Genomic DNA, 24,548 nt, shown 5'->3' on the forward strand with positions numbered 1-24,548 from the left:
CCTGCCATCACTCTGGTAAACATCTAATTCCCACAGCACTGCCTGATGTCTGTGTACCCAGCATGGCTGTAGTATTATCATTTATCCTTCTTATTAACTTCTTTACTCCCCCCTCTTATTGGGATGATGATGATGGTGATGATAATGATGATGGTGATGATGATGATTCTGTTGCTTTGCATGTACACTGAAAGCTTCTGCATCAGAGACAAGTTCCTTGTGTGTCCAATCACACTTGGCCAATAAAACAATTCTATTCTATTCTGTTCTATCCTATATTCTGTTATTCCATTTTCTATCTTCTCTTCTCTTCTCTTCTCTTCTCTTCTCTTCTCTTCTCTTCTCTTCTCTTCTCTTCTCTTCTCTTCTCTTCCATATTCCATATTCCATATTCCATATTCCATATTCCATTCCATTCCAAATCCATTACCAACCCAGAGAAATTTGGCACACAACTTTCCAATGAGAGAAAGTCATACATGAGCCAATGTGCTTAGTATTGCAACAGTCGATCTTCACTTGTCTTGCAAATCCCATTCCTGCAGAAAAAGACAGTGGGTCCCTCACCCCCGGTTCTTACTCACAGCTCAGCCAACATGTGCTCCAGGATTCATCCGGCACTTCTCAGCTTCTGAATTTCTTCCTCATAGTTGAGATTCCTTGTTCATTTCAGGAAATTGTATTTGTTTTATTGATTTAGTCTTTATATATATATAAATAACTCAAGGTGGCAAACATAGACAATACTCTCTCCTCCTGCTCTTTTCTCCACAACAACAGCCTTATGAGGTGGGCTGGGCTGAGAAGGAGTGGCTGGCCCAAAGTCACCCAGCCACCTTTCATGCCTAAGGTGAGACTATAACTCACGGTCTCCTGGTGATTGGCCCAAAGTCTGCCAGCCACCTTTCGTGCCTAAGAACTCACCATCTTGCAGTTTCTAGCCTGGGACCTTAACCACTAGACCAAACTGGGAAACCCAGTATGTAGAAGTGGCCCCGTTCCTACTGATGCAGGATCCAACATACCAAAAAATGAAGTGGCTAATCCACTCACTTTGTTTGGTTTGATACAGTGATGTCAGGAAGAAGGAAACCCAGAACCGCTCGTGAATAATCTCAAGCATAAGCTTTGTTGTTAATTATCTCTGACCATCATCTCGTCAGATGGACTACATTCCCCTGGGAATGGTCAGATAATGCTTGGGGGATTCTGGGGGAGGTCAGGCTGGGGGAGGTCAGGCTGCATTGCTCCCTGCAGGGCAAGGACTCTAAACCTGGCCCCCTCTTAACCCCTCCCGTCAGTCTAGCTGGAGATTCCACCGCAGATGGATACGAGACCTTTGAGTCTGGCTAAGATTTTTAAACTGTTCGGATGAATGTCACAATAGCTTCAAAAAAACAGGATGTCTTGTAGCAAACCTAAAGGTCAGATAAATTATATTCAATGATTTGGGAAGAAGAGAACGTGAGTCAAAGGAACAGACAAGGAAGAGCCTGCTGGGACTGCTCTACCTCATATCCCTTTTAAAAGTTTATTTTATTTTATTTTATTTTAGAAATGGCCAACTTGCATGCTGTGCCAACATATAAGACACCTCTGGTCCCCACTTCTTTTAAACAACATTCTTAAAAATAATAGCAATAGCACTCAGACTTTTATACTGCTCCTCAGGGCTTTGTAGCCCTCTCTAAACAGTTTGCAGAGTCAGCATCTTGCCCCCAACAATCTGGGTCTTTGGGAAGGATAGAAGGCTGAGTCAACCTTGAGCTGGTGAAGATCGAACTGTTGGCAGTTGGCAGAATCAGCCCTCCATACTGCATTCTAACCACTGCACCACCTTGGTGCATAAAAGGGTTTTGTTTTCTGAGAAATGGGCATTTTGAAGTTGTCCGCATTCAATGGGGCAACTACTTTGTGAAAGTGCCTGTGTGACATGCTTTCAGTATTCTATAGGGGCATAACTAGTGACCACAAAGTTTTGGGAGGGCAGTCCCTCTGTGCCATCCCTGGGATCACAACTTTCACCATCCCCCTTTGGGACATGTTTTTGGAAGTCTACTCCAGCCCTCCTCAACTTGGTGCCAGCTGAAGGCCTTGAACCCACCGGAGGGTGGTCTTTTTCACTTGCCCCTCCCCATCTGCCATGCTCAAGGGAGCCCTGGGCAAGTGTTTGTTGTGCTCTTTCACTTCTGGGTACTGTATCCATCTCCCATTTCTCCTCCCAGTCTCCCTTTCAGTGCAGTATATTTTCTTATTCCTTTTATGTTGAACAAAATGGTGCAATGGATCTCCTCCTGATTCTTTCATGAAGGGGAAAATATCTTCTTGTCCACACCCCCAAGCATCCTCCCCCTACTCCTCTTCCTCCTCCTTCTCCTTTTTCTCCTCCTCCTCTCAACCTTTCACCTTTCCCCTCCTCCTCTTACAGCCCCTCCCTCTGCCCCTCCTCCTCCTCACAAGATTTCACCCCTCCCCCCAGCTTCTCCCCTCCCTCCTCCTTCTCCTTTTAGTTAATTCCCCCTTTCTCTACAGGCCACCCACAATTCATTACGTCCACCAATCATTTCTGTTCATTTTGTTATGGGAACCAGCCAGCCATGCCAGGATATCTGATCGATGTGTCCTTGAGGTGGAAGCAATGTCTCATGAAAACCGACAGATGCTTTGAAGCCATTCACCCCACCTTTGCATTCCATTCCACCCCTCCCTTTTTTTGTCAAACTGCAAGCAAAGCAGAATATAGACGAAAGTGCGAGTCAGTCTTGACATGCCAACCCCCTGGAAGAAGGATAGCCCTGAAACAATAATAAACATAACATACAGATTATTACCTACAACCCAACTACTGCTACATTCCGTATTGTAGCCATTGAAGGTACCTAGTTTGAAACTTCTTAACTAACCTCGCTGCCTTAATGTCTGGAGCAGCCATCCACTCAAAGTCTGCTAATGGGTAACTTTTCCACGGTACTAGGTATTGTAACTTTCCCTTGTGATATCTGGAGTCCAGAATGTTTTTGATCTCATAGAGCTCCTCTCCCTTAACTAGGATGGGAGGAGGAGGTGGTTCTTCGACTGGTCTCAGCCCAAATTCTGGAAAGGATTTTAAAAGACTGCAGTGAAATACCGGATGCGCCCACCTATTGCTTTTTGGCAATTTCAGCTCCATCGTCACTGCATTCATGATCCGGATGATTTGGAAAGGCCCTGGTATTTGGGACCTAACTTTTTGTAAGGCTGTCTCAGGTTTAGATACTTGGTGGACAAATACACTTTATCCCCCACTCTAAATTCCCTTTGGAGGGCCCTTTTCTGATCTGCTTCCCTTTTTTGGCTTTCCCTAGCTTTATTTAGTGCTTCAGGCACAGAGGGCCACATGGCTTTTAGATTATCCATTCAGTCAGCTAATGAGTGCTCTGGCATGGGTACGAACAGTCCCTGTGGCCATTTTGAAGGGGGTAAAACCTGTGCTGCTCTGCACCAGGTTGTTATATGCCACCTTTGCAAAAGGCAGGTGCTTGGGCCAATTAGTCTGCTGATAATTTACATAACAGCGCAGATATCAATGCTCTATTAATGAGTTGGTACGTTCAGAAGCCCCATTGGTACTAGGATGATTGGTAGAGCTAAGTCCCTGGGAAGAGCCTATCATTTTCAAAAATTCCTGCCAAAATTTTGCGGTGAATTGCACCTCCTTCCCCAAGATAATGTTCTTCAGGACCCTGTGTAGTTTGTAAATGTCTTGCACAAACATCTTGGCTAGCACCTGGACAGAAAGAATCTTTGAACACACCCCAAAGTGTGTTTGCTTCGAGAACAGGTTGATGACAGTTCAAATTACTGTGTTTCCAGCATTCTCAGGCAATGCCACAATAAAGTCCATGGATATCTTCTCCCACAGGTTAACTGGGTTGGCTACCTAGCAAGTCTAGAGGCTTCCCAGGTAGATGTTTCATGGAGGCACACACAGGGCTGTATGTGTCTCCAATAAGCGTCTATGTCCTTTTTCATCTTCCATGAACCCTTTTCAAGGTTCTCTGGTTGGCTGGGACATACAGTTTCCATGCCAAGCCCTCCTTTAACATCAGGTCATCTTTGTGTCTCTGGAACCACTCGTCTGCCCTTGAGGCATCTTCTAGTAGTTGTGTCTATGGGTCCCCAGCCAGCTACAGGGGAATTGCTCTCTGCTGCCTCAAGAGCGCTGGTGCTGGATGGCATAATGGAGTTAACTGCTTCCTTTTAGGCACTCCTGTACGTGAGAGACGGTGTCTGCTAAGAAATCCCCCTCCTCCCCGGCAAGTAGCAAAGGGGTGAAATTGAAATGATTAAAATACTGGGCCTATCAGACTTGCTTAGGGGATAGCTTCCTTGGGGTCTTTAATGCCTCCAGGTTCTTGTGGTCTGTCCACACCACAAATGGAATCTTATTACCCTCTAAAAACTGTCTCCAGGTCAGAAGAGCCCATTGGACTACGTAAGCCTCTTTCTCCCAGATGGCCCAGTGCCTCTCAGTATCAGATAACTTGTGAGGTGTGTAGGTACATGGTTGCAACTACCCTTTTTGTTCCTCTGGAACAAAACAACACCCCTATTGCCACATCGCTGGCATCCGCCAGGATCACAAAAGTTTCATTTGGGTTTGGATGCTTCAAGAAAGGTTCAGCAGCAAAGAGCCACTTCAGCTTTTCGAAGGATGCTTGGCATTCGATGGACCAATTTAATGGCTGACTTAGTTTGGGCTACATTCCCCCCTCCCCAGTCTTCAGTAATTTGGTGATAGGCAGGGCTATCTGGGCAAACATGGGGATGAACCGCCAGTAAAAGTTTGCAAATCCCAGGAAGCTCTATAACTGCCTCCTGGAGCGAGGGGCCTCCCATTCCAGGATCGCCCTCACCTTACCTAGGTCCATTTCCACCCCATCCTTGGAGATACGGTACCCCAGGTTGTCTAGGCTGGTCTTTTGGAAGTCAGATTTAGATAGCTTTGCATACAACTGGGGTTTATGCAACTTCTCAAGTACTTCCCTCACTGGCCTTCCATGGTCTTCCATGGTCTCGCTTTATTTTTATTGAGCCACAATAAAAGAGATGGCTGTTAGGCAAATTGCTGGTGCCCCTCCAGTAAAAGAGCCATTTATCTGGGAGAGCGCCATGGGCTGCCTTAACTTAGTTTCTCAGCCTAGTTGTCTGAGGGCTAATTAGGCACCAAGTGCACACCCAGTCCAGCAATGCCATGAGCACCTCCCCCCCTCTACTCCTGAGGAGGGCACCAAAATCTCCAGCCAGGTCATCATAGGGATGATGGTGCCACTTACCATTGGGTCGTCTTCCCCTTTGCTTTTGCTGTTGTAGAAGACCAAGCTGGGCTCGTAGTGAGTAAGAATTCCCTCCCCTTCATTGGGTCGGGGAGAGATCTCCATGATCTGTTGAGTGATTGTTAAGTGAATCATTAGGGATTGTTAAGTGTGATGTCACATGACTGCAATTTGTGACTTCCTGCTGGTTTCCCTATTGACCTTGCTTGTTTGAAGCCAGCTATGAAGGTCGCAAATGGTGCCCGTGTAACCACAGGACTCTGCGACTGTCAAAAATGTGCACCTTTTACCAAATTGCAATCACGTGACCACAGGGGGACTGCAACAGCCACAATTTGAGAACTGGTTATCAGACCATTTTTTCAGTGCTGTCATAAGTTTAAATGGTCACTGCTCAGTAAATGAAGATTTACCTGTATAGCTTGCAAGAGAAGATGTATTAGCTATAATGAAGGATGCTTCACAATTACAGATGAGACTGGTCACTAACTATCCATTGTTAAGTGAGGACAACCTGTAGACAGGAAGTTCAGTTGTTTGAGCCTTGTGAAAGATGCAGCTGCTTGAACTGCCTGCGGGGAAGAGCTTTGATTTTGTGGCTGCACATTGTGACTATCTGCAGGTCTCCAGAGGGACACCTTCATGAATGAAGGCAAATCTCCTTGTCCCAGGGTAATGTTGCAGGATCCATCTGGGTTGGTCACTGGGGCCAGAGGTTTAGTCAACAGGAATGCTGATTTTCTACTAGCTTATCAAGTACTTAGCGATCCGGTAGCAATCGTGACCAGTAGTTCGGTGATCCGGTAGCGATGGCGGAGCAAAGCTCCGCCCACCCACCCGGATGTCATTACTTCCTGGTTTTAGACAGGAAGTAATGTATTTTTTTACCTTCTGCGCATGCACAGAAGGTCTGCGTGCACATATGACGTGTGCCATCCTTGGGCTTGTGGAATGTGCAGGATGATAGCATGAGGGTCAAGACTGACTCACACTTTCATCTACATTTTGCTTTGCTCGCACTTTGACAATAATAGGGAGGGTGGTGGATGGAATGCAAGAGAGGGAGAATGGTATATAAGCATCTGTCAGTTTCCCTGAGACATTTCTGGCATCCCAAGGACACACCGGGCAGATGTCCCAGCATGGCTGGCTGTTTCCCATAACAAAATAAACAGAAGTGATTGGTGGATGTATTGGACTGTGGGTGGCCCGTAGAGAAGAGGGGGAATTAACTATGCCTGCTTTTGCATGGGGAAACCCAGAGCTGGTTTCGCTTCTTCTGTGCCAATGTGGTTTATTCGGTAAAGGTTTATACTCTTGGTAAAATAATGCCCCAGGAGTTTCTTTTTCTGGATTCACCAACTGGATAGTTGACATTAAACCAGGTCTCAATGTAGCAGCCTACCTGGACCCCACCAGGAGCTTGGCAGCTTTGAGATGTCGGCATCCAACAAAGAAATGGAAGTGGGAGGTGAAGCCAGGAAGTCCCCTCATGAGAGACCCCGGCAGCAATCCAAGCCAAAGCCAGGATGCAAGCGACTGGCACACACCTCAGACAATGGGATAAGAAGCTGGAGCGACTGGTCAAGGGGACTGTGCTCAAGGGGAAGAGAGCCACAGAAGGAGCCTATTCAGGCCTCAAGGGCCGGTGGGCAAGTCATGTGGGGAAGATGGTGGAAGCAGAGGACTTGCCTGCAGAAGTTGTGAATGCTCCAACACTGGAAATTTTTAAGAAAATGTTGGATAACCATCTGTCTGAAATGGTGTAGGGTTTCCTGCCTGGGCAGGGGGTTGGACTAGAAGGCCTCCAAGGTCCCTTCCAACTCTGTTGTTATTATTATTAACTGATCCCCCATGGAGTTACAGTGACCCGGGGAGCAAGTGGAAGGCTAGATGAGCAGATGAGTGGGATGACCCAAATGAGTGGAAATTCCCAGCTGCAGATGACAGTCCATCAATGGAACAGCTGAGGGAGAATTTCAGCGGACTGGAGATCCAGGGAGCCACCTCATTGAGGTCAGCAATCACAGGAGTGAGGTCAAGTGCCATGAAACCATTACCAACCCTGTCTCCTCACCTCCTACAACTGATGGTGCTGACTCCACTTGGGGCTGTGAGAGCCCCACGCCAAGGGATATCAGCAACTATCCCTACCATCTCCCAACTGGTGGAGCAGGAGCTAGCACATGCAGCCCTGTTCAGGCAGTGGGGTTGCCACCTGGGTAAAGCAAGAGAAACAAGAGGACTGACCACCGCCTCCCCTAGCAGTCTGCTTTGATGGGCAACCCAACAACTTGGCCTACTTCCTGACCCAGATCTGGAACTATATGGAACATCATGGAATGATGTACCGGTCAATGCTGTTACATCTAACCTGGAGGGGAGTGCAGCGGGATGGCTGTCCTCAGTGAGGGGGCTCCAAAGCTGCAAGAGCTGGATGCTTTCATGTAGCCATTGTGAGACAGATTCAAAGACCCCACAGCAGCCCAGTGTGCATAGACTGCATCTGCTCCCTATGGCAGGGCAAGCGGCCAGTGGCAGAGAACAACTATGATTTTTGTAGCCTGCACTCGTGAGGCAGCAGAGAACAATCCACCCCCCCACCCAGCAGCCGGCTGGGGATTCATTGACGCAGCCACTAAAAGATGCCTTGGGGGCAGACAAGTGGTTCCAGAGACATAAAGAAGACCTGATTTAACATCAGGAGGGCTTGGCAGGGAAGGGGAGTAAATTGTACGTCCCAACCAGCCAGAGAACGTAGTGCTGAAGTGGAGCCATGACGCAGAAACCGCAGGGCATTTTGGGCTTGTGAAGACCCTACATTTGGTAAAGTGACAGTTTTGGTGGCCAAAAATGAAAATGGGCAGAGCCAGTTGTGGGCAGTTGCCTTGTGTGTGCATCCATGAATTGCCTACCTGGGAAGCCTCAGGCTGGCTACAGTTGGTAGCCAACCCAGCTAACCTGTTGGAGGAAATATCCATGGACTTTATCGTTGTGTTGCCTGTGAGTGCTGGGAACACAGGTGTTGTGTCTGCGCCCCCCGAGCCAGACCTCCTGCAAGAAAGTGACTTGGACAGTGAGGGGGAAGGGCCGTCAGGACTTACTTCAGGAGCACTGGCTTCCCTGGCTCAGCTCCAGGAGCCAGAGGCAGGCCAGGTGGAAGAGATAACGAGGCCTCCGTCCCCTGACTCTTCCCCCCCCCCAGGCCACGCCTGCAGACCCAGCTGACAGCAATCAGGCTTGGTTGGACCCTAGGTTTCGTAGGCAGGAGAGGAGGGAACAACAGAAGCAGGGGTGGGGCAGGCCTAGGAAGTGCTGAGTCATGGAGCCACACCCCACAGGATATAAAAGGCAGCGAGAGCTGCTGTGTCTCTTTGTAACAGGCAAATCCACTGATTGATTAAGAGCTGAAGTTTGTTCCTGGATGACTCACCAACGTCGTGGAAGATAACGAAGGCCCTTGGCAGACGTTCGCTAGTGTGCTGCCAGAGCTGATAGTGCCGGCTAATTAAGCCATCACACGGACGGAGGCGAAGGAGGACAGAACAACAGTAATCTGGACTGTCATCGACCTGTTCTCAAAGCAAGCACACTTTGTGGTGTGTCCGAAGATTCCTTCAACCCGGGTCCTAGCCGAGATGTTTGTGCAGCACATCTACAGACTACATGGGGTCACGAAGCTCATTCTCTCAGACTGAGGCGTGCAGTTCACTGCAAAGTTTCGGCGGTAGGCTTTTTTTTTGAAAACGGTAGGCTCCTCCCATGGAATTAGCTCCACCTATCATCCTCATACCAATGGAACTGCTGAACTCTCCAATTCATTAACAGAGCAATACCTGCACTGCTATGTAAATTATTAACAGACTAACTGGGCTGAGCTCTTGCCTTTCGCAGAGGTGGCATATAACAACTCGGTGCACAGAGGCACAGGTTTTACCCCTTTCAAGGTGGTCATGGGGACTGAGTTCGTGCCCATGCCAGAGCTCCCACAGGAAGCCCCATCCTCAGTGATGTTAGCTGTGGGGATGGATACTCTAAAAGGCGCATGGGCCACCGTGAGTGAGGTGCTGAATAAAGCTAGGGCAGGGGTCTGCAAACTTGGTTCTTTTAAGACTTGTGGACTTCAACTCCCAGAGTCCCTCAGCTAGCAAAGCTGGCTGAGGAACTCTGGGAGTTGAAGTCCACAAGTCTTAAAAGAGCCAAGTTTGCTGATCCCTGAGCTAGGGAAAGTCAAAAAAAGCTAGCAGATTGGCTAAGATTCCCCTCCCCCCAGAAAAAGAATTTAGAGTGGGGGATAAGCAGTATTTGTCTACCAAATATCTGAAGGTGAGGCAACCTTGCAAAAAGTTAGGTCCAAATACATATGGCTTTTCCAAATCATCCGGGTCATAAATCCAGTGAGGGTGGAGCTGAAGTTGCCAAAAAGCCTCAGGTGGGTTCATCTGGTATTTCATTTTTAAATCCTTTCGAGAATCTGGGCTGAGACCAGTCAGAGATCAACTTCCTCCTCCCATCCTATTAAGGGAGAGGAGCACTATGAGGTAAAAAAGATGCTCCACTCCAGATATCACAAAAGAAAGTTACCGTATCTAGTGCTGTGGAAAAGTTAACCATTAGCGGATGCTAAGTGGGTGGCTGCTCCAGATGTTAGGCCAGTATGGTTAGTTAAGATGTTTCACACTAAGAACATTCAACGGCACCAATAGGGAATGCAGCAATCGTTGGGTTGTAAGTAATAATGTGTATGTATGTTTATTATTGTTTCAGGTCTACCCTTCTTCCGGGGGGTCGGCATGTCAAGACTGATTCGCATTTTCACCTACATTTTACTTCACTCGCAGCTTGACAGTAACTGGGAGGGGGGGTGGATGGAATGCAAGGGAGGGAGAAATGGTATTCAAGCATCCGTCGGCTTCCGTGAGACATTGCTTCCAACTCAAGGACACACCAGGCAGATGTCTAAGCGTGGCTGGCTGTTTCCCATAACAAAATGAACAGAAGTGATTTTGTGGACATATTGGACTGAGGGTGGCCCATAGGGTAAAAGGGGAATTAACTACGCTTGCTTTTTTTTTTTGCACAGGAAACCCAGAACTGGTTTCACTTCTTCTGCGCCAATGTGGTTTATTCAGTAAAATTTTATACTCTTGGTAAAATCATATCCCAGAAGTTTCTTTTTCTGGATTCACCAATTGGACATAAATTTAGCAAATCATTTGCTGTCACTTCGAGTGGCCTTGTTAATGATTTGCTAAATTTATAAGGAAGAATAGAATAGAATAGAATAGAATAGAATAGAATAGAATAGAATAGAATAGAATAGAATAGAATAGAATTTATTGGCCAAGTGTGATTGGACACACAAGGAATTTGTTTTGGTGCATATGCTCTCAGTGTACATAAAAGAAAAGAAAAGAAATACTTTCATCAAAGGTAAAACATTTAGATAAATTGAATTGGAGATAAATTGAAACAGCCCTGATATGTATTTTGTATCTTAAGCCCTTAAAGTGGGAATGTGAAGGAGTGGCTAAAGTATTGGACTAGTATTGCACGGGGTGGGGGTGTGTGTGGAGGGTAGACCATTTTTACCACCCCCATTCCCAGTCACAGAAAGCCTCTGGGTGACTTTGAATCACTTGCTGTCATCCCAATTCAGCCATAACAGAGTTGAGGGGAAATAAAGGAAGGATGCTTTATACCAGGGGTCTCCAACCTTGGTCCCTTTAAGACTTGTGGACTTCAACTCCCAGAGCAAAGCTGGCTGAGGAACTCTGGGAGTTGAAGTCCACAAGTCTTAAAGGGACCAAGATTGGAGACCCCTGCTTTATACGTCTCTTGAAGGAAGGCAGAATATCCAATAACAGGATAATTTCGTATTGAAACCTGCTAGGAAGGAAGCAGGAACCCTGGCTGAGGCAACTGCTTCTCTGGCTGCCTGGCCAGATTCGAGATTCAGTGGGGCTGATTCCTCCTTGCAGGGCATAAAGCTGCATTGGCCACACGTGGCAACCACTGACAGTGTGTGTGGAGGGCAGTCCAGGGCACACCTGCTCAGGTGGGTCTCCCTCAGTGGTGGGATTCAGCCAGTTCACACCTATTCGGGAGAACCAGTTGTTAACTTTCTAAGCAGTTCGGAGAACTGGTCATTGGAAGAAATCTTATTTTATTTTTTTCCACTTTACAGGGCTAATCCTGTAAGGAAGGCAGGAAGGAAACATTCTGGTGGTGTTTCTAGCCTAATCTTTACTGCCCCGCTTACAGAAACTGCCTCTCTGGTTAACTCTTATTACATTGTAACAGCTAAGGCGAATGTGAGTGACATTGGGTTGGCCACACCCACGTGGTCACATGACCACCAAGCCACACCTACCCAGCTGGTCATTAGGGCAGAGAACCGGTTGTTAAATTATTTGAATCCCCCCAATGGTCTCCCTGCTGTCCAGGAAAGCTTATTCCCAGCTAAAAGGGTGCGGGGAGAGAAGCCACAGGCTCAGACGAGCAGAATCAGGCAACCCCAAGGATTTTGCTGACCGACTGTGAGCTAAAGAGTGGCAGTACCAGGAAATGTGTGACAGGGATTAACAGTGGGAGCCACACTCCAAAAGATTAGGTAAGGTAGGACAAAGAGTACATTTGTTTTCATTTAAATTTAATTAAACTTAATTGAGCTATTTAAATGCAAATAACATGATAAACAATTCCCTCCATATTTAATTAGCTTTTCTCCCTGTCATATAAAAAACACCCACCCCAAGGGACTCTAGGGCAGGACACGCTTTGGCGGCCCCTCAAGGGATATTTGGCTCGGCCGGGGAAATGGGTTCATCTCAGATCGCTAGAGGCATCAGCTGCAAGTTTGGAGAGGTTGCCCTGCGCCCACTCTCTTGGGGGCAAGAAATGCCAAGATGGGCGAAGGTCTGTAGAGATTCTCACTCATCCGGGTCCTGGTTGTCCCAAAGGTGCTTTTTTTCAGGAGGCAACTGGACTTCCTGATTTTTCTTTTGAAGACGTTTCGCTTCTCATCCAAGAAGCTTCTTCAGCTCTTCCCCACTATTCTATCAGGAGTTGAAGAAGCTTCTTGGATGAGAAGCGAAACATCTTCAAAAGAAAAACAAGAAAGTCCAGTTGCCTCCTGAAAAAGCACCTTTGGGTCAGGATGGGTGCCTGGGACCTTAATACATGTAAAACATGGGTGGTGCTTTAGGTGGGTGGTCGCAGCCACGAGTTTTTAGATACCCCTTTCTTTCAACAGTTGGGCAAAGGGCCAAGTCTGTCTCAAGCCCAGGGGTGAAATCTACTTACCTTCCTTACCGGTTCGGAAGTGCACATGCCGCTCGCATGCCTGCGCACATCACATGCACATGCAGACCTTCTGTGCATGTGCAAAACCTTCTGCACATGCACAGAAGATAAAAACACATTACTTCCTGGTTAAAACCAGGAAGTAATGACACCTGGGTGGGTGTCCGCCATTGGTACCGGATCGCCAAACCACCGGCCACAATCGCTACCGGATCATGCAATCTGGTCCGATCCAGAAGCATTTCACTACTGCTCAAGGCTCACCAGGACAGAGGCTCTGATGGAAACCTTTGGGTGGCCCTTGGCACCCAGAATTGTTCTGAGGAGAATGAAGAGGAAACAGAGAAGGTGTTTAAGGGGGGGAGAAAGAGAAACAAAAAGGCTGAGAAGGAACCATGAAGGCAACTCAGGCGGGTTTCCCTCAATCCCAACCCTTATGAATGCCATCGAGGATCTCAGCCTGGTGTTGCCAGCCTTATGCAGGGATGGCTTTGTTTCAGCTGCTTTGACACAGAGAGTGAAATATAGGCTTTCACCACTGTAGGAAAAACAAGAGCCCAGGAGCTCCATTCAAGAGAAATTAACACTCTTAATAATGGCTGCACATTTGGAAGAAAATGGCTTGAGCATAGCAAATCCACAGGCAACGAGAGCAACCGGCTTACTCAGTGCAGACGCCGCTGGCAAATAGACAGCCTAGAAAATAGACAGCAAAGAGCTTGTGATGTGGGCCAAGACTGGTCCTCAGTAACAGAGGGATGGCTGTGGAGGGATGCTATCAGCAGACATCTTCCAAAATGTCAGTAGAGGAGGAGGGGGAGGAGGAGAGGGGGAGGGGGAGGGGGAGGAGGAGGAAGAAGAGAGGAGGGGGAGGGGGGATTCTGGGGGAGGACCGCAAACCCCTCACCAAGGGAAGCACCAGCAGATCTTCTGGGCTTCTGCTGGAGCATGGAGGAGCGTCCAATTGACTCAGCTTAATGGAATTTCATGCTAGGCTGAACCCCGGTAGGTGCCTCCGATGTCACGTATTTCTCAGAAATTAAAATGAATAAATTATGAGATTGCTATCTGTATGTGCCTGTGTGTTTAACGAATTATGTCCCAATGAGTTATGCTCCCCACCCCCAGCTCAGCGGGAGAAGAAGGAGGCTGCCACCCCTTCAGAAAGCTCCTGAATGCTCAGCAGTTATGGAGAGCTCTGGAAAGAGGGAAGAAGCCCCGTCCGTCCATCTCTTTTGCAAACGTGTTCACTGAGTTCAGTTCAGAATTGGGTTCCTGCTGGGACAGGCAGAACCTATTCTATTTTCTTCCGAATTATTTTCAATGAGAGATGCAGAACCAGCAGTTTTGGCTGTGATAGAAAAGGTTCGAGTAGGGTTTTTAAAAGGTTTTCAGGTGCTGAGGATCGATTGGGGAAAATACAGGAAACTGACTTTCACTATCATCAAAATGCAGCTGGAAGGAAAAAAGAAGCAATGACTTTCCAAGGCCATTGAAGCGTACAAGGGTGAAAAAACAGCACCCGGAGAGCCTTGCCCAGAGTCCAAGAAGGAAACATGTCTCTGCAGGCCCCTCTGCTCTCATCTACTCTCCTGGCATCCCTCTTTTCTGTGGCCCGATTTGTGTTAGCCCTTCCTTGGACTTTGTGGCCACTCATCAGTTCCCATGGGGGGAGAGACGCTTGAAAGAATAGCAAGGAGCATTTTCCTTTTTTTGCTAAGAATTGACCCACCTTCCCCAGCTGGGATTTGAGACCTGGAGTAGTTTCCTCCCCAAACCCCCAAAACTTTAAGCTTAAACTGTCTACTGTTGACCTCACCCCATTCCTAAGAGGTCTGTAAGGGGCGTGCATAAGTGCACCTGCGTGCCTACCATCCCTGTCCTAATATTCCTTTTTTACTTACTCGTTTCATGTATCCAAATTAGGTTTAAAAAATAAATAAAAAATAAAAAGTAGTGGTAAGAGGTAAAGCTCCCCTCCACCACTCCAGGGTCCTGGGTCACTCTTCTGCCCCCGTCCCCCCTCAGGGCTTAAAAGTCTGTGCTGGCGTGGGGAGACCCCCTCCTTCGCTTTCTCTCCAGGGCATGAGAGACCCTCTGGTGCAGCAGCAGCAGGGAAGGAGGGGCCCACCTTGTGGGGAGCATGAATTTGGGTAGGCGCTTTGTCTCCTGGCCCCCTACAACACTTCCACCTCCAGATCCATCCGGGGGAACAAATGGGGTGCAGATTCTTAGGGCTGCCAAGGAAGACTCTGCCAAGGAAGACCCTGGACTGGCAGAGGTTCTTGTCCCCGCCCCCTGCAATTCCCTTCCATCCCTTTGTAAGCAACTCTTTTGAAGAAGTGGGTCTGGGAGTGTTTGTGTGTGTGTGTGCGTGCTTGCGTGAGAGAGAGAGAGATATCTGATATAACAGGAAACTTGGATGGTAAGAAGGATTTTGCCAAGGCTGTTTCGCTATCATGAAGCAACTAGCACCATGAGAAAAAAAAATGTTATTTATGGTGTCTTCATGAGACTTTAGAGATGGTTTAGAACAGGGGTCTGCAACCTTGGCAACTTTAAGACTTGTGGACTTCACCTCCCAGAGTTCTGGGAGTTGAAGTCCACAAGTCTTAAAGTTGCAAGGTTGGAGACCCCTGGTTTAGAAGTACAGGTAGTCCTCGACTTACAACAGTTCATCTAGTGACCGTTCAAAGTTACAGCAGCACTGAAAACAGTGACTTATGACCATTTTTCACACTTATGACCATTGTAGCATCCTTGTGATCATGGGGTCAAAATTCAGCTGCTTGGCAAATGACTCATACTTACGACCATTGCTGTGTCCCAAGGTCATGTGATCCCCTTTTGTAACCTTTTGACAAGAAAAAATCAATGGGGAAGCCAGATTCACTTAACAAGCATGTTACCAACTTATCAACTGCACCGATTCACTTAACAACTGTGGCAAGAATGGTCATAAAATGGGGCAAAATTTACTTTAAAAATGTCTCACTTAACAGCATAAATTTTGGCCTCAATTGTGGTCATAAGTCAAGGACCGCTTGCAATGGACGTTGATTGAGATGGGCTGCCATAGAAACTGAATATAGAAAGAAACAAATAAATAACTCATCCAGAATCTCCAGGTGTTCCTGCCATCACTGGTGCACGTTGGAGTATACAGTATGTCTTCCTTTGCTTGTCTTCATCTGCTTAGAATAGAATAGAGCTGGAAGGGACCCTTGGAGGTCTTCTAGTCTAGCTCCCTGCTCAAGCAGGGCAACCCATACCATCACAGACAAGTGACTGTCCAGTCTCTTCTTAAAAACCTCCAGCGATGGAGTACCCACGATTTCTGGAGGCAAGCTGTTCCCCTGGTTAATTGTCCTCACCATTAGGAAGTTTCTCCTTAATTCCAGGTTGCTCCTCTCTTTTAGTTTCCATCCATTGTTTCTTGTCTTGCCTTCTGGTGCTAATTTGACCCCCTCTTCTTTGTGGCAGCCCCTCCAATACTGGAATACAACTATCATGTCACCCCCTAATTCTTCTTTTCTTTAGACTAGCCAAATCCAATGCTTTCATTGCTTTCACTTCATTGTCTTTTCCTTTTCTAGAGAGCCAGAATCGGTCCAGGTTCAAAAGCTGTGGAAGAAAAGACACCCAACACCATCTCCAAATTTGACAACAATGGGAACCGTGATCGCATGAAACTGTCTGACTTCAACTTCCTGATGGTGCTGGGGAAAGGCAGCTTCGGAAAGGTGTGTGCAACCACTCAGGTTCTCTTTCCTCGTTGACTGGGATCCAGCCTTCTGCTTAGCCATCGTTTGCTTGTAGATAGTTTACCAAATACTCACAACGTGAGGCCAAGGTTGAGAAACACTACAATAAGCCAAAACAACAGAAACCATATTATGTCACAGCGAATGAGCTCAGTTGTTTTCAGAAAGTTGTTTTTCCACTTGGGTTACAATTTGCACTTGGCCTGATAAGATTGTGCGTGCCACCTTGGTTCTCAGTCATAGAAAGAATGTTCTAACTGGTGCTTCCCAGTTTGGGTTCTTATAAAAGTACTTAATTGTTTTATCCCTGATCAAGCAAAGCAGCTCAGTTTTGGCATTTCTGCAAATTCTGTCATCTTCAGAATCCACTCCTCCGTTGTGGGCGTTTCGGTATTTCTTCAATGTAGTGTATGTAATTAATAGACTATCAGAGTTGGAAGGGACTTTGGAAGCCTTCTAGTCCAACCCCTTCTCAGGCAGGAAAACCTTTTCAGACAAATGATTGTCCAATCTCTTCTTCAAAATCTCCAGTGATGGAACATCGGCAGCAGTAGTGGGTTTCAATTTCACCTGCTACCGGTTTGCTCATGGGTGCATGCACACTTGCACATGTGACACTTCTGCACATGTGCAGAAGCTTCTGCGCATGCGCAGAGATGTCTGGGCGGGTGGGCAGAGCCTCCCACTGCTGCCGCTACTGGTTCGCCGGATCCGGGGCAACCGGTCGCAACCCACCACTGATCTGCAGGCTACTTGTTCCAACTGGCTAATTGTTCTCACCATTGGGAATTTTCCCCTTAGTTCCAGGTTGCTTCTCTCCTTGATTAGTTTCCATCCATTGTTTCTTGCCTTGCTTTCTAGTGGTTTGGAAAATAGGTTGAGCCCCTCTTCTTTGTGGCAGCCCCTCCAATATTGGAAGACTGCTGTCATTTCACCCCTAGTCCTTTGTTTCCCTAGACTAGAAATACCCAATTCCTGTAATCATTCTTCATAAATTATTCATTATATGCTACTAATTATATTATCTCGCTGCAATCACCATGTACAAAATCAATCTTCATGAGGCTTTTAGAATTGGTTATCTATAAAATCCAGGACAAAAACTGGGTTCATTTGAATACTGACCTTTAATTTTTTTGCTGTCGTCATTTATATTTGTCCGCAGTATGTTTTTGCTTTTTCACAAGTCCACTATGCATAGTAAAATGACTTTTCATGTTTTCACATTTCCACCATTAACTAGAAGTACTATTATACATCCTAGATAATTTCTCTGATATCGTATAACAATGGTGCATCATTTTATGAAAAATTTCTCTTATAATACAATGTGAATTTCAGTCTTTTTAACCACATTCTCTCCCATCAATTCATATGTTATAACCAAAATTCTTATCCATTTTATCTTGCACTCTTTAACTTGTTCTTTTTCTGTTTCAAGTCTCAACAAAAGTTTATACAGTTTAGCAATTACGTGTTCATCATTTGTGCATAGTTCAGTCTTGAATTCTGTCTTAACATTGTTCAGTTCCTATTACTTTTTTTATCTATATTAAATCTTTCTCTTGACTGTGTCTGAAAACCATTGAAATCTAAATCTCTCTGCAGTCAATTGTTTTCTTGACTTCCTTAAGTTCTCCATATTCCTACACTAAGAAATCTTGATATTTCTCTTTGCCTGCTATTTATTTTCTATAAAATGCTTCTTGAGCTGTGAGCAACCTGATTTTTCCAGTGTCTTCTCAATTCGTGGCATAAATGCCACTGCTGTCTGCAAGGGGAGGGTGTCAGCACCAAGTTCTCCCAGGCAATGCCCACTCTGGTATCACTTCATACCAAATTTGGCCACAGGTTTTTGCAAAATTAAAGCATTGAGGTTTGCAGTATCACCTTTTCCCAGCTGATGTGAAGGAGCAGCCTTTTTCTCCACAGGAAACAATGAAAAATACTGGCCCTGTTTAGTTTCAAGATTAATAAACAGAAGATAAAGATGTTAACAAAAATATGAAAATGGAAGATCAAACAGAATGGATGAATAAAACAGGTTTTAAGATTGAGAAGAAGATAAAATATCTGCGTATCATCACTATGGCAAATACTAACTGATTGTTATTCCAAAATAACTATGTTAAGAATGAATAAAATTTAAAAAAAGATAATTGGGAGAAACCACAATTGTCATTGCTGGGGAGAATCTCTGTGATATAATGAATGTCCTGCCTAGAATTATTATTTTTTGTTTGTTTCAGACAATAACTGTTTTGACAGCTGATGTACCATTTAAACAGTGGCAGAAGGATATATCTAAATTTTGTGGCAGGGGAAAAACCATGAGTTAAATCTAAGGTGTTGCAAGATTTAAAGGAAAAAGGAGGACAAGGTTTACCTGACTGGATATCGTATTTTGCAGCTTGCTCTTTGGCTTCTATGAAAGAGCGAATGTTGCTGAGAAACAAAAGCCTGTCAGAGTTAGAAGAGCAGGACCTGAGATTTGGGTGGCAAGGGGTGTTTGTGATACTATAGAATTAAGGTCAATGTGGATTTTCAAAATCATCATGTTAAATCAACATACCATGCTGAGAACATGAATAGATACAAACCCAGGTTGGGCCTGAAAACGCCTTTGTGCAGGGGTGAAATTCACTTACCTTCCCTACCGGTTCGCAAATGTGTGTGTGCCACGTCCGCGCATGTGCAAATCCTTCTGCGCATGCGCAGAGGTTTAAAATTGTTGCAAAAAAGTGACGTCATGACGTCCATGCGGCCGGGTGGAGCTTCCCGCAGCCGCCGGTTCCGGTTCACCCCAGCTGGATAGAACCGGCTGAATTTCACCCCTGCCTTTGTGGCTCTCAGCACAAGAGGCATTTGAAAGACAAGAAATAATAAACCAACACAAATGGCAAACATTATGAGATAATAGTATTTTGTCAAGGGGAACGGAAAATACAAGTAGTCCTCAACTTATGACCACAATTGAGCCCAAAATTTCTGCTGCTAAGTGAGAGACTTGTTAAGTGAGTTTTGCTCCCTTTTATGGCCTTTCTTGCCACAGTCGTTAAGTGAATCACTGAAGCTGTTAAGTTAGTAACCCAGTTGTTAAGTGAATCTGGCTTCGTGACTTGCTTGTCTGAAAGTCACAAAAAATAATTACATGACCCCCAGGACACTGCGACTATCATAAATATGAGTCAGTTGACAGGTGCCTGAATTTTGACCATGTGATAGTCATAAGTTACTTTTTTCAGTGCTGTCGTAACTTCAAACGGTCACTAAATGAACTGTTGTAAGTTGAGGACTATGTGTAAAACCAAGAGAAGAACTGGTGGCAGAGGGATATAATTGTCAATGGTTCTTTTATTTCCAACTGTGAGAAAGATTTAAAGTAGGCAGAAGAATTTATGGTTTTGAACGTTGTACGGCTGAGTTTGAAATAGAACTGTGTACAAATGCTGAACATATAAAAAGGATGTGCCATAAGCGTTTGTCACCAGAGAAATTGCCCAGAATATATATTAAAAAACCCACTTCAGATGTGTGCTGGAAAGGTGAAATGGGAGGTTTTACCACGTTTTGAGGAAGCGTAAAAATCTGGAAGAGCCTGAATTCAGATACATAGGCTGATTCCAGGATTTTAAAGATTAATATACAATTGAGATCAGAGGAAAAACAGCTGGGAAAAATGTCATGGAATTTTGTTTTGTACACGGTAGTTACCGGTAGTTGCAGTGAGATTATCATAAGCAGAAAGATGGAAAGATTCGGCCTTATCCTCACCGGAGGAATAGTTGGTGAAGATGATGGAATTCGCTGAGAAGGCTAAATTGTCTTCTCTGATCAGTGAAAAGGCTGTATCTATGTTTACTGCTGACAGGTAGCCCCTTATGGATTTGTTTCACAAAGCAGAAAAAAAACAAATTTATGGTTTATTGTTTTGATGGCTACGCGGAATAGATTATAGGGAAAAAAAAGAAACATTGTAATTGTAGAGTAAGAGGTAAATTTATGATTGTATTTATAACTGCTGTGATGAAGAGAGGAAGTTGCTTCCTTGTATCTTTTCCCTTTCTTTTCTGTTTTCTGCACATGTAACTTTGATTTCTTTTGGTTTCTTTTCTTTTTCTCACTTTATGAAGTTTGTATTAGTTTTTCTTTTTAATTATTTATAATAAAATTATATGTATGTGTGTATAGAGAGGGGAAGGAAGGAAGGAAGAAAGAAAGAAAGAAAAAGGAAGGAAGGCAAAGAAGGAAGGAAGAAAAAGGAAGGAAGGAAGGACAGAAGGAAGAAAAAGGAAGGAAAGAAGGAAGGAAGGAAGGAAGGAAGGAAGGAAGGAAGGAAGGAAGAAAGGAAGGAAGAAAAAGGAAGGAAAGAAGAAAGGAAGGGAAGGAAGAAAAAGGAAGGAAAGAAGGAAGGAAGGAAGGGAAGGAAGGAAGGAAGGAAGAAAAAGGAAGGAAAGAAGACAGGAAGGGAAGGAAGAAAAAGGAAGGAAAGAAGGAAGGAAGGAAGAAAAAGGAAGGAAAGAAGGAAGGAAGGAAAGAAAGAAAGAAAGAAGAAGGAAGGAAGGAAGAAAAAGGAAGGAAGAAAGAAAGGAAGGAAGGCTGTTTGAACTAGATTGTTGATTCCCTTGGAATGCCAGTCCTTCTTTGCTCCAGGATACTAGGAGAGGGAGGGGACTTCTAGAGTCTTCCTATTGCAGCTCAGTGCCAGGCCAACCTGCATCCTGGTCAGTTGATGATGGGAGGAAGACAGGAGAAGGAGAAGAGAGGGTTGGCTGGCTCCTTCCTGAACTTTGCTCCTTTGTGCTGGAGCTGAGGGCTGGGGAGGGGGCTGTGCAGGCTCTGCAAAGGGAAGGAGTCTGCCTCTACTCTGAAAGCAGGGGGGGAGCAGTGAGGCTTGGAGCGGGCTTAAAGCAACCATCTCTCGGCCCCAGTCTTGTCTTCTCGGATGAGTCATTTCTCTGCCGATGCCAAACCACGTCTTTTGGGGAGACGAGCTGCTCCGGGGTTTGGCTTGCAGCCTGTGTGATCCTGCACAAGGCTTGCCTATTAAAAGATTTACAGCAGTGGCAAGCCCTCCCATATCTCTCCCCATTTAATTTTCCACACCGGGAAATTACAGCTTTGCGATGGCCCTGCCTGCTGACGAGGGAGGTGTTAGGCAGGGACTGGAGACTGTCCTGGCTTGAGGTGGGGGTGTCTCAAGATATATGCAACGTGGGGATGGGGGAGATAAGCAGCACGCTAATGGGAGAAGCAGCAGGGCAGGGTTTGGTTCCTGGTGCCTGATCTCCAGGGATGGCTTTTCATTTCCGAAGTCTAGTCAATTTAAATTGTTCTGTTTTACACTCCAGAGATTGTTTTCTGGTGCATCCAGCTTGCTGTGTGAGCCTCGTCTGCCTGTTTATTTTTCAGGATTTGCTAGGTCACAATTGAATAAGGATTTACATTATTTGCCTCATTTCCAATTGACTACGCATCATTGATATACGAAACTGTTTTTCTTTGGTTTGTTATCTTGATGTAGGAGCCGATCTGTGACAAGGATTTTTAAAAAGCATTCTTCGACTCTGGAGCAGAATAGGATGATAGGAGATTGGGTGTCACAGCTAATGCTCTCGGAGACAGAAATAACAGCTTGAAGCAATCTTCAGATAGAGAGAAAAGAATGAAATTTAACAAGAGACAAATGGGAAGTTCTTCACTCAGGAAACAAAAGTTAAACGCACAGGTGTAGAATGCAGGATTCCTCACTTAGTCAGAGTAGTTGATTGTGCTCAGCGCTGCTACGATTAACATTAATCAAGCTCCAATAATTCTCTGATTTGCAAGCCAAGCTTTATTTAGACCAGAATCCAAGGAAGCTGTAGCTGTAGCCATGGACTGCAACTGGGGGCTGCCCTTCCCAACTCAGAGCCCATTGAAGAACTGACAGCCCGGGAGAAGCTGGTGCTGGCCCCAATAAAGCCTGGCTCAGCCCTTTTGGCATCCAAGCGCCACGATGGACACATCAGAGTTCTCTGCAGGAACACAGTTGTGCATCTCTCTGCTCACGAGAGGAGACTTCAGTGAAGGGGTTCAGGTGCCTTGCTTTTCATTGCAACTCAAGAGCTTAAGTAGCTATTAAAAGATGAAGCTCAGCCATTGCTAGAATTTAGGAATATATGACCACTCTTGGCAATGGAACTTCAGTTGCTAAGTGAGGCAGTTGTTAAGTGAGTCACACTTGAATATTTGATCTTTTTTTGCTGTGGTTGTTAGGTGAATTATTCAGTCACTAAGCAAATCTGGCTTTCTCTATTGATTTTGGAAGGGGATCAGTCACAAATGGTGATCACAAGACTATGGGACAGTGCAACTCTCATCAATAGCAATAGCATTTAGACTTATATACCACAGCACAATGCTTTACAGCCCTCTCTAAGCGGTTTACAGACTGTCACCCCCAACAATCTGGGTCCTCATTTTACCCACCTCGGAAGGATGGAAGGCTGAGTCAATCTTGAGCCAGTGAGATTCGAACTGCCAAATTGCAGACAGCCAGCAGTCAGCAGAAGTAGCCCTGCAGTACGGCACTCTAACCACTGCGCCACCACAGCTCTGCCTTTTGCCAAGCTGAATTTTGATCATGTGACTGCAGGGATGCTGCAAAGGTCGTAAGCGCAAGGACCAGTCATAAGTTGCTCTTTTCAGTGCCGCTGTAACTTCAAATGCTTGCAAATCGAAGCCTGCCTATAGGCCAAGTCTCAGGTTTAGGCTCTGCTTTTCTTTCTCCCACCTTGACATGATAACAGATCTCTTGCTTCCCGTTTGTCTGTATGTGGAAGGCAGCTGAAGGGCATTCTGCTTCCACCAAGGGATTTCCCACCTGGCACCTGGAAGGAGAATCCAAGAGCCGGGTGGGAAAGCTGGGAGGAGAACTGACTGCATCCTGAGCAGCCTCACCAGGTCCCGGAGCTTCCCTGGTGGCGATTCTCTGCCTGCCAGAATAATTCATTTCCAGAGAAGGTGTCAATTTTATTGGAGTGAGCTGGGATGGCCTGGCAGTGCTTCCTTCCAAAGCAATTGTCCCAGCAAATTGAAGCCGTGTGTCTTAATAATTGGCAGGGTGATGGTGGCACTTTTTCAGGAGGCTTCCTTTGCCTTGATGTGATTCACAGTGGAAAATGATCCTGGCAGGATGTGCTGCAGTTTTGGTCTATTATAATAAATCTACAAGCCGTGGCAACTGGCTTGAAGTGCCAGAGAAGCCCTGGGAGGAGAGCCATGGGCTGGCTTGCTCTGCTGAGTGGCCCCCTCTGCTTGCCAAGCATGTGGCTTGGCCTCTGTCCTGCACCCACAGCTGGATTGCAGCTTTGTTCATCTTGACCCGGGCTGGTCTGTGGGGCAAAGGACAGGCTCCTTTCTTGGAATGGCCAGCGGTGTTTTCTTCCTCCAAAACTGTCTCAGGCGGGTACAGAGGAGCTGATCTGGACGAGGGGGAGATTGCCAAACCCTTTTCCTCCTCCTCCTCCTCCTCCTCCAGTCCCAGTTCTTTATTAGACATGGAATGGGTCTGGAATCAGCTCAGTTTCCTGATCACCAGTTTGAGGGTGTGTCTTGTTCTAGCCTGGGTCTGGTCACTGAAGGCTTTGTAACCTTCATGATTGTTCACCAAGTGTTCAGGATGAAAAAGAGTCTCAGGAGAATTGAATTCCCAAAAGTACAACTTTATTGGATACACCATATTGGTACTGAAAAAACAAAACCAGCTCTGGTTTTCCCATGCAAATGCTTGCCTGTTAAACTATAGCTTTCTCTTCTCCCCACTCCTGGGTGATCACATTGTCCAATTATGAGATGTCCTCTTGTTATGGGAATAGTCCATCTCTTTCTTCAGCACCTGCAGTGGTGACCTTGATGGTTTCCACACTTGCACGATCTCCGCATATATTCTCGGCACTCCATTTCCCCCTTGCCCCCAGTTCATTGGCAAGTTGAAAAGCATTAGGGTTTGAAAGAAGCAAAGTGATTCAATCTTAGTCAAGGCCATGGCCCCACATCCAACTCATTTCTAGGGCTTGGCTGAGAGTCCAACATGTCTTGATTGGCAGCTCTTCTTTTCTTTGTTTGTCTTCATCCCTGAATCTGGAAAACCCTGTTTCCAGTCCAAGGAAAGGAGGAAGAT

General features: G+C 45.9%; 1 protein-coding gene across 1 annotated transcript in view; it reads left to right on the forward strand.

Annotated features, from left to right (window-relative positions):
• Window positions 1–24,548, forward strand: part of PRKCB (protein kinase C beta) — a 272,893-nt gene that overhangs the window by 184,735 nt on the left and 63,610 nt on the right. The window contains exon 9 of the mRNA XM_058157171.1: window positions 16,217–16,363. Coding sequence (XP_058013154.1) covers window positions 16,217–16,363 — 147 coding nt within the window. The remainder of the gene's footprint in view (window positions 1–16,216; window positions 16,364–24,548) is intronic.

This window comes from Ahaetulla prasina, chromosome 14 (genome assembly GCF_028640845.1).
Source record: "Ahaetulla prasina isolate Xishuangbanna chromosome 14, ASM2864084v1, whole genome shotgun sequence".
Lineage (NCBI taxonomy): Eukaryota > Metazoa > Chordata > Lepidosauria > Squamata > Colubridae > Ahaetulla > Ahaetulla prasina.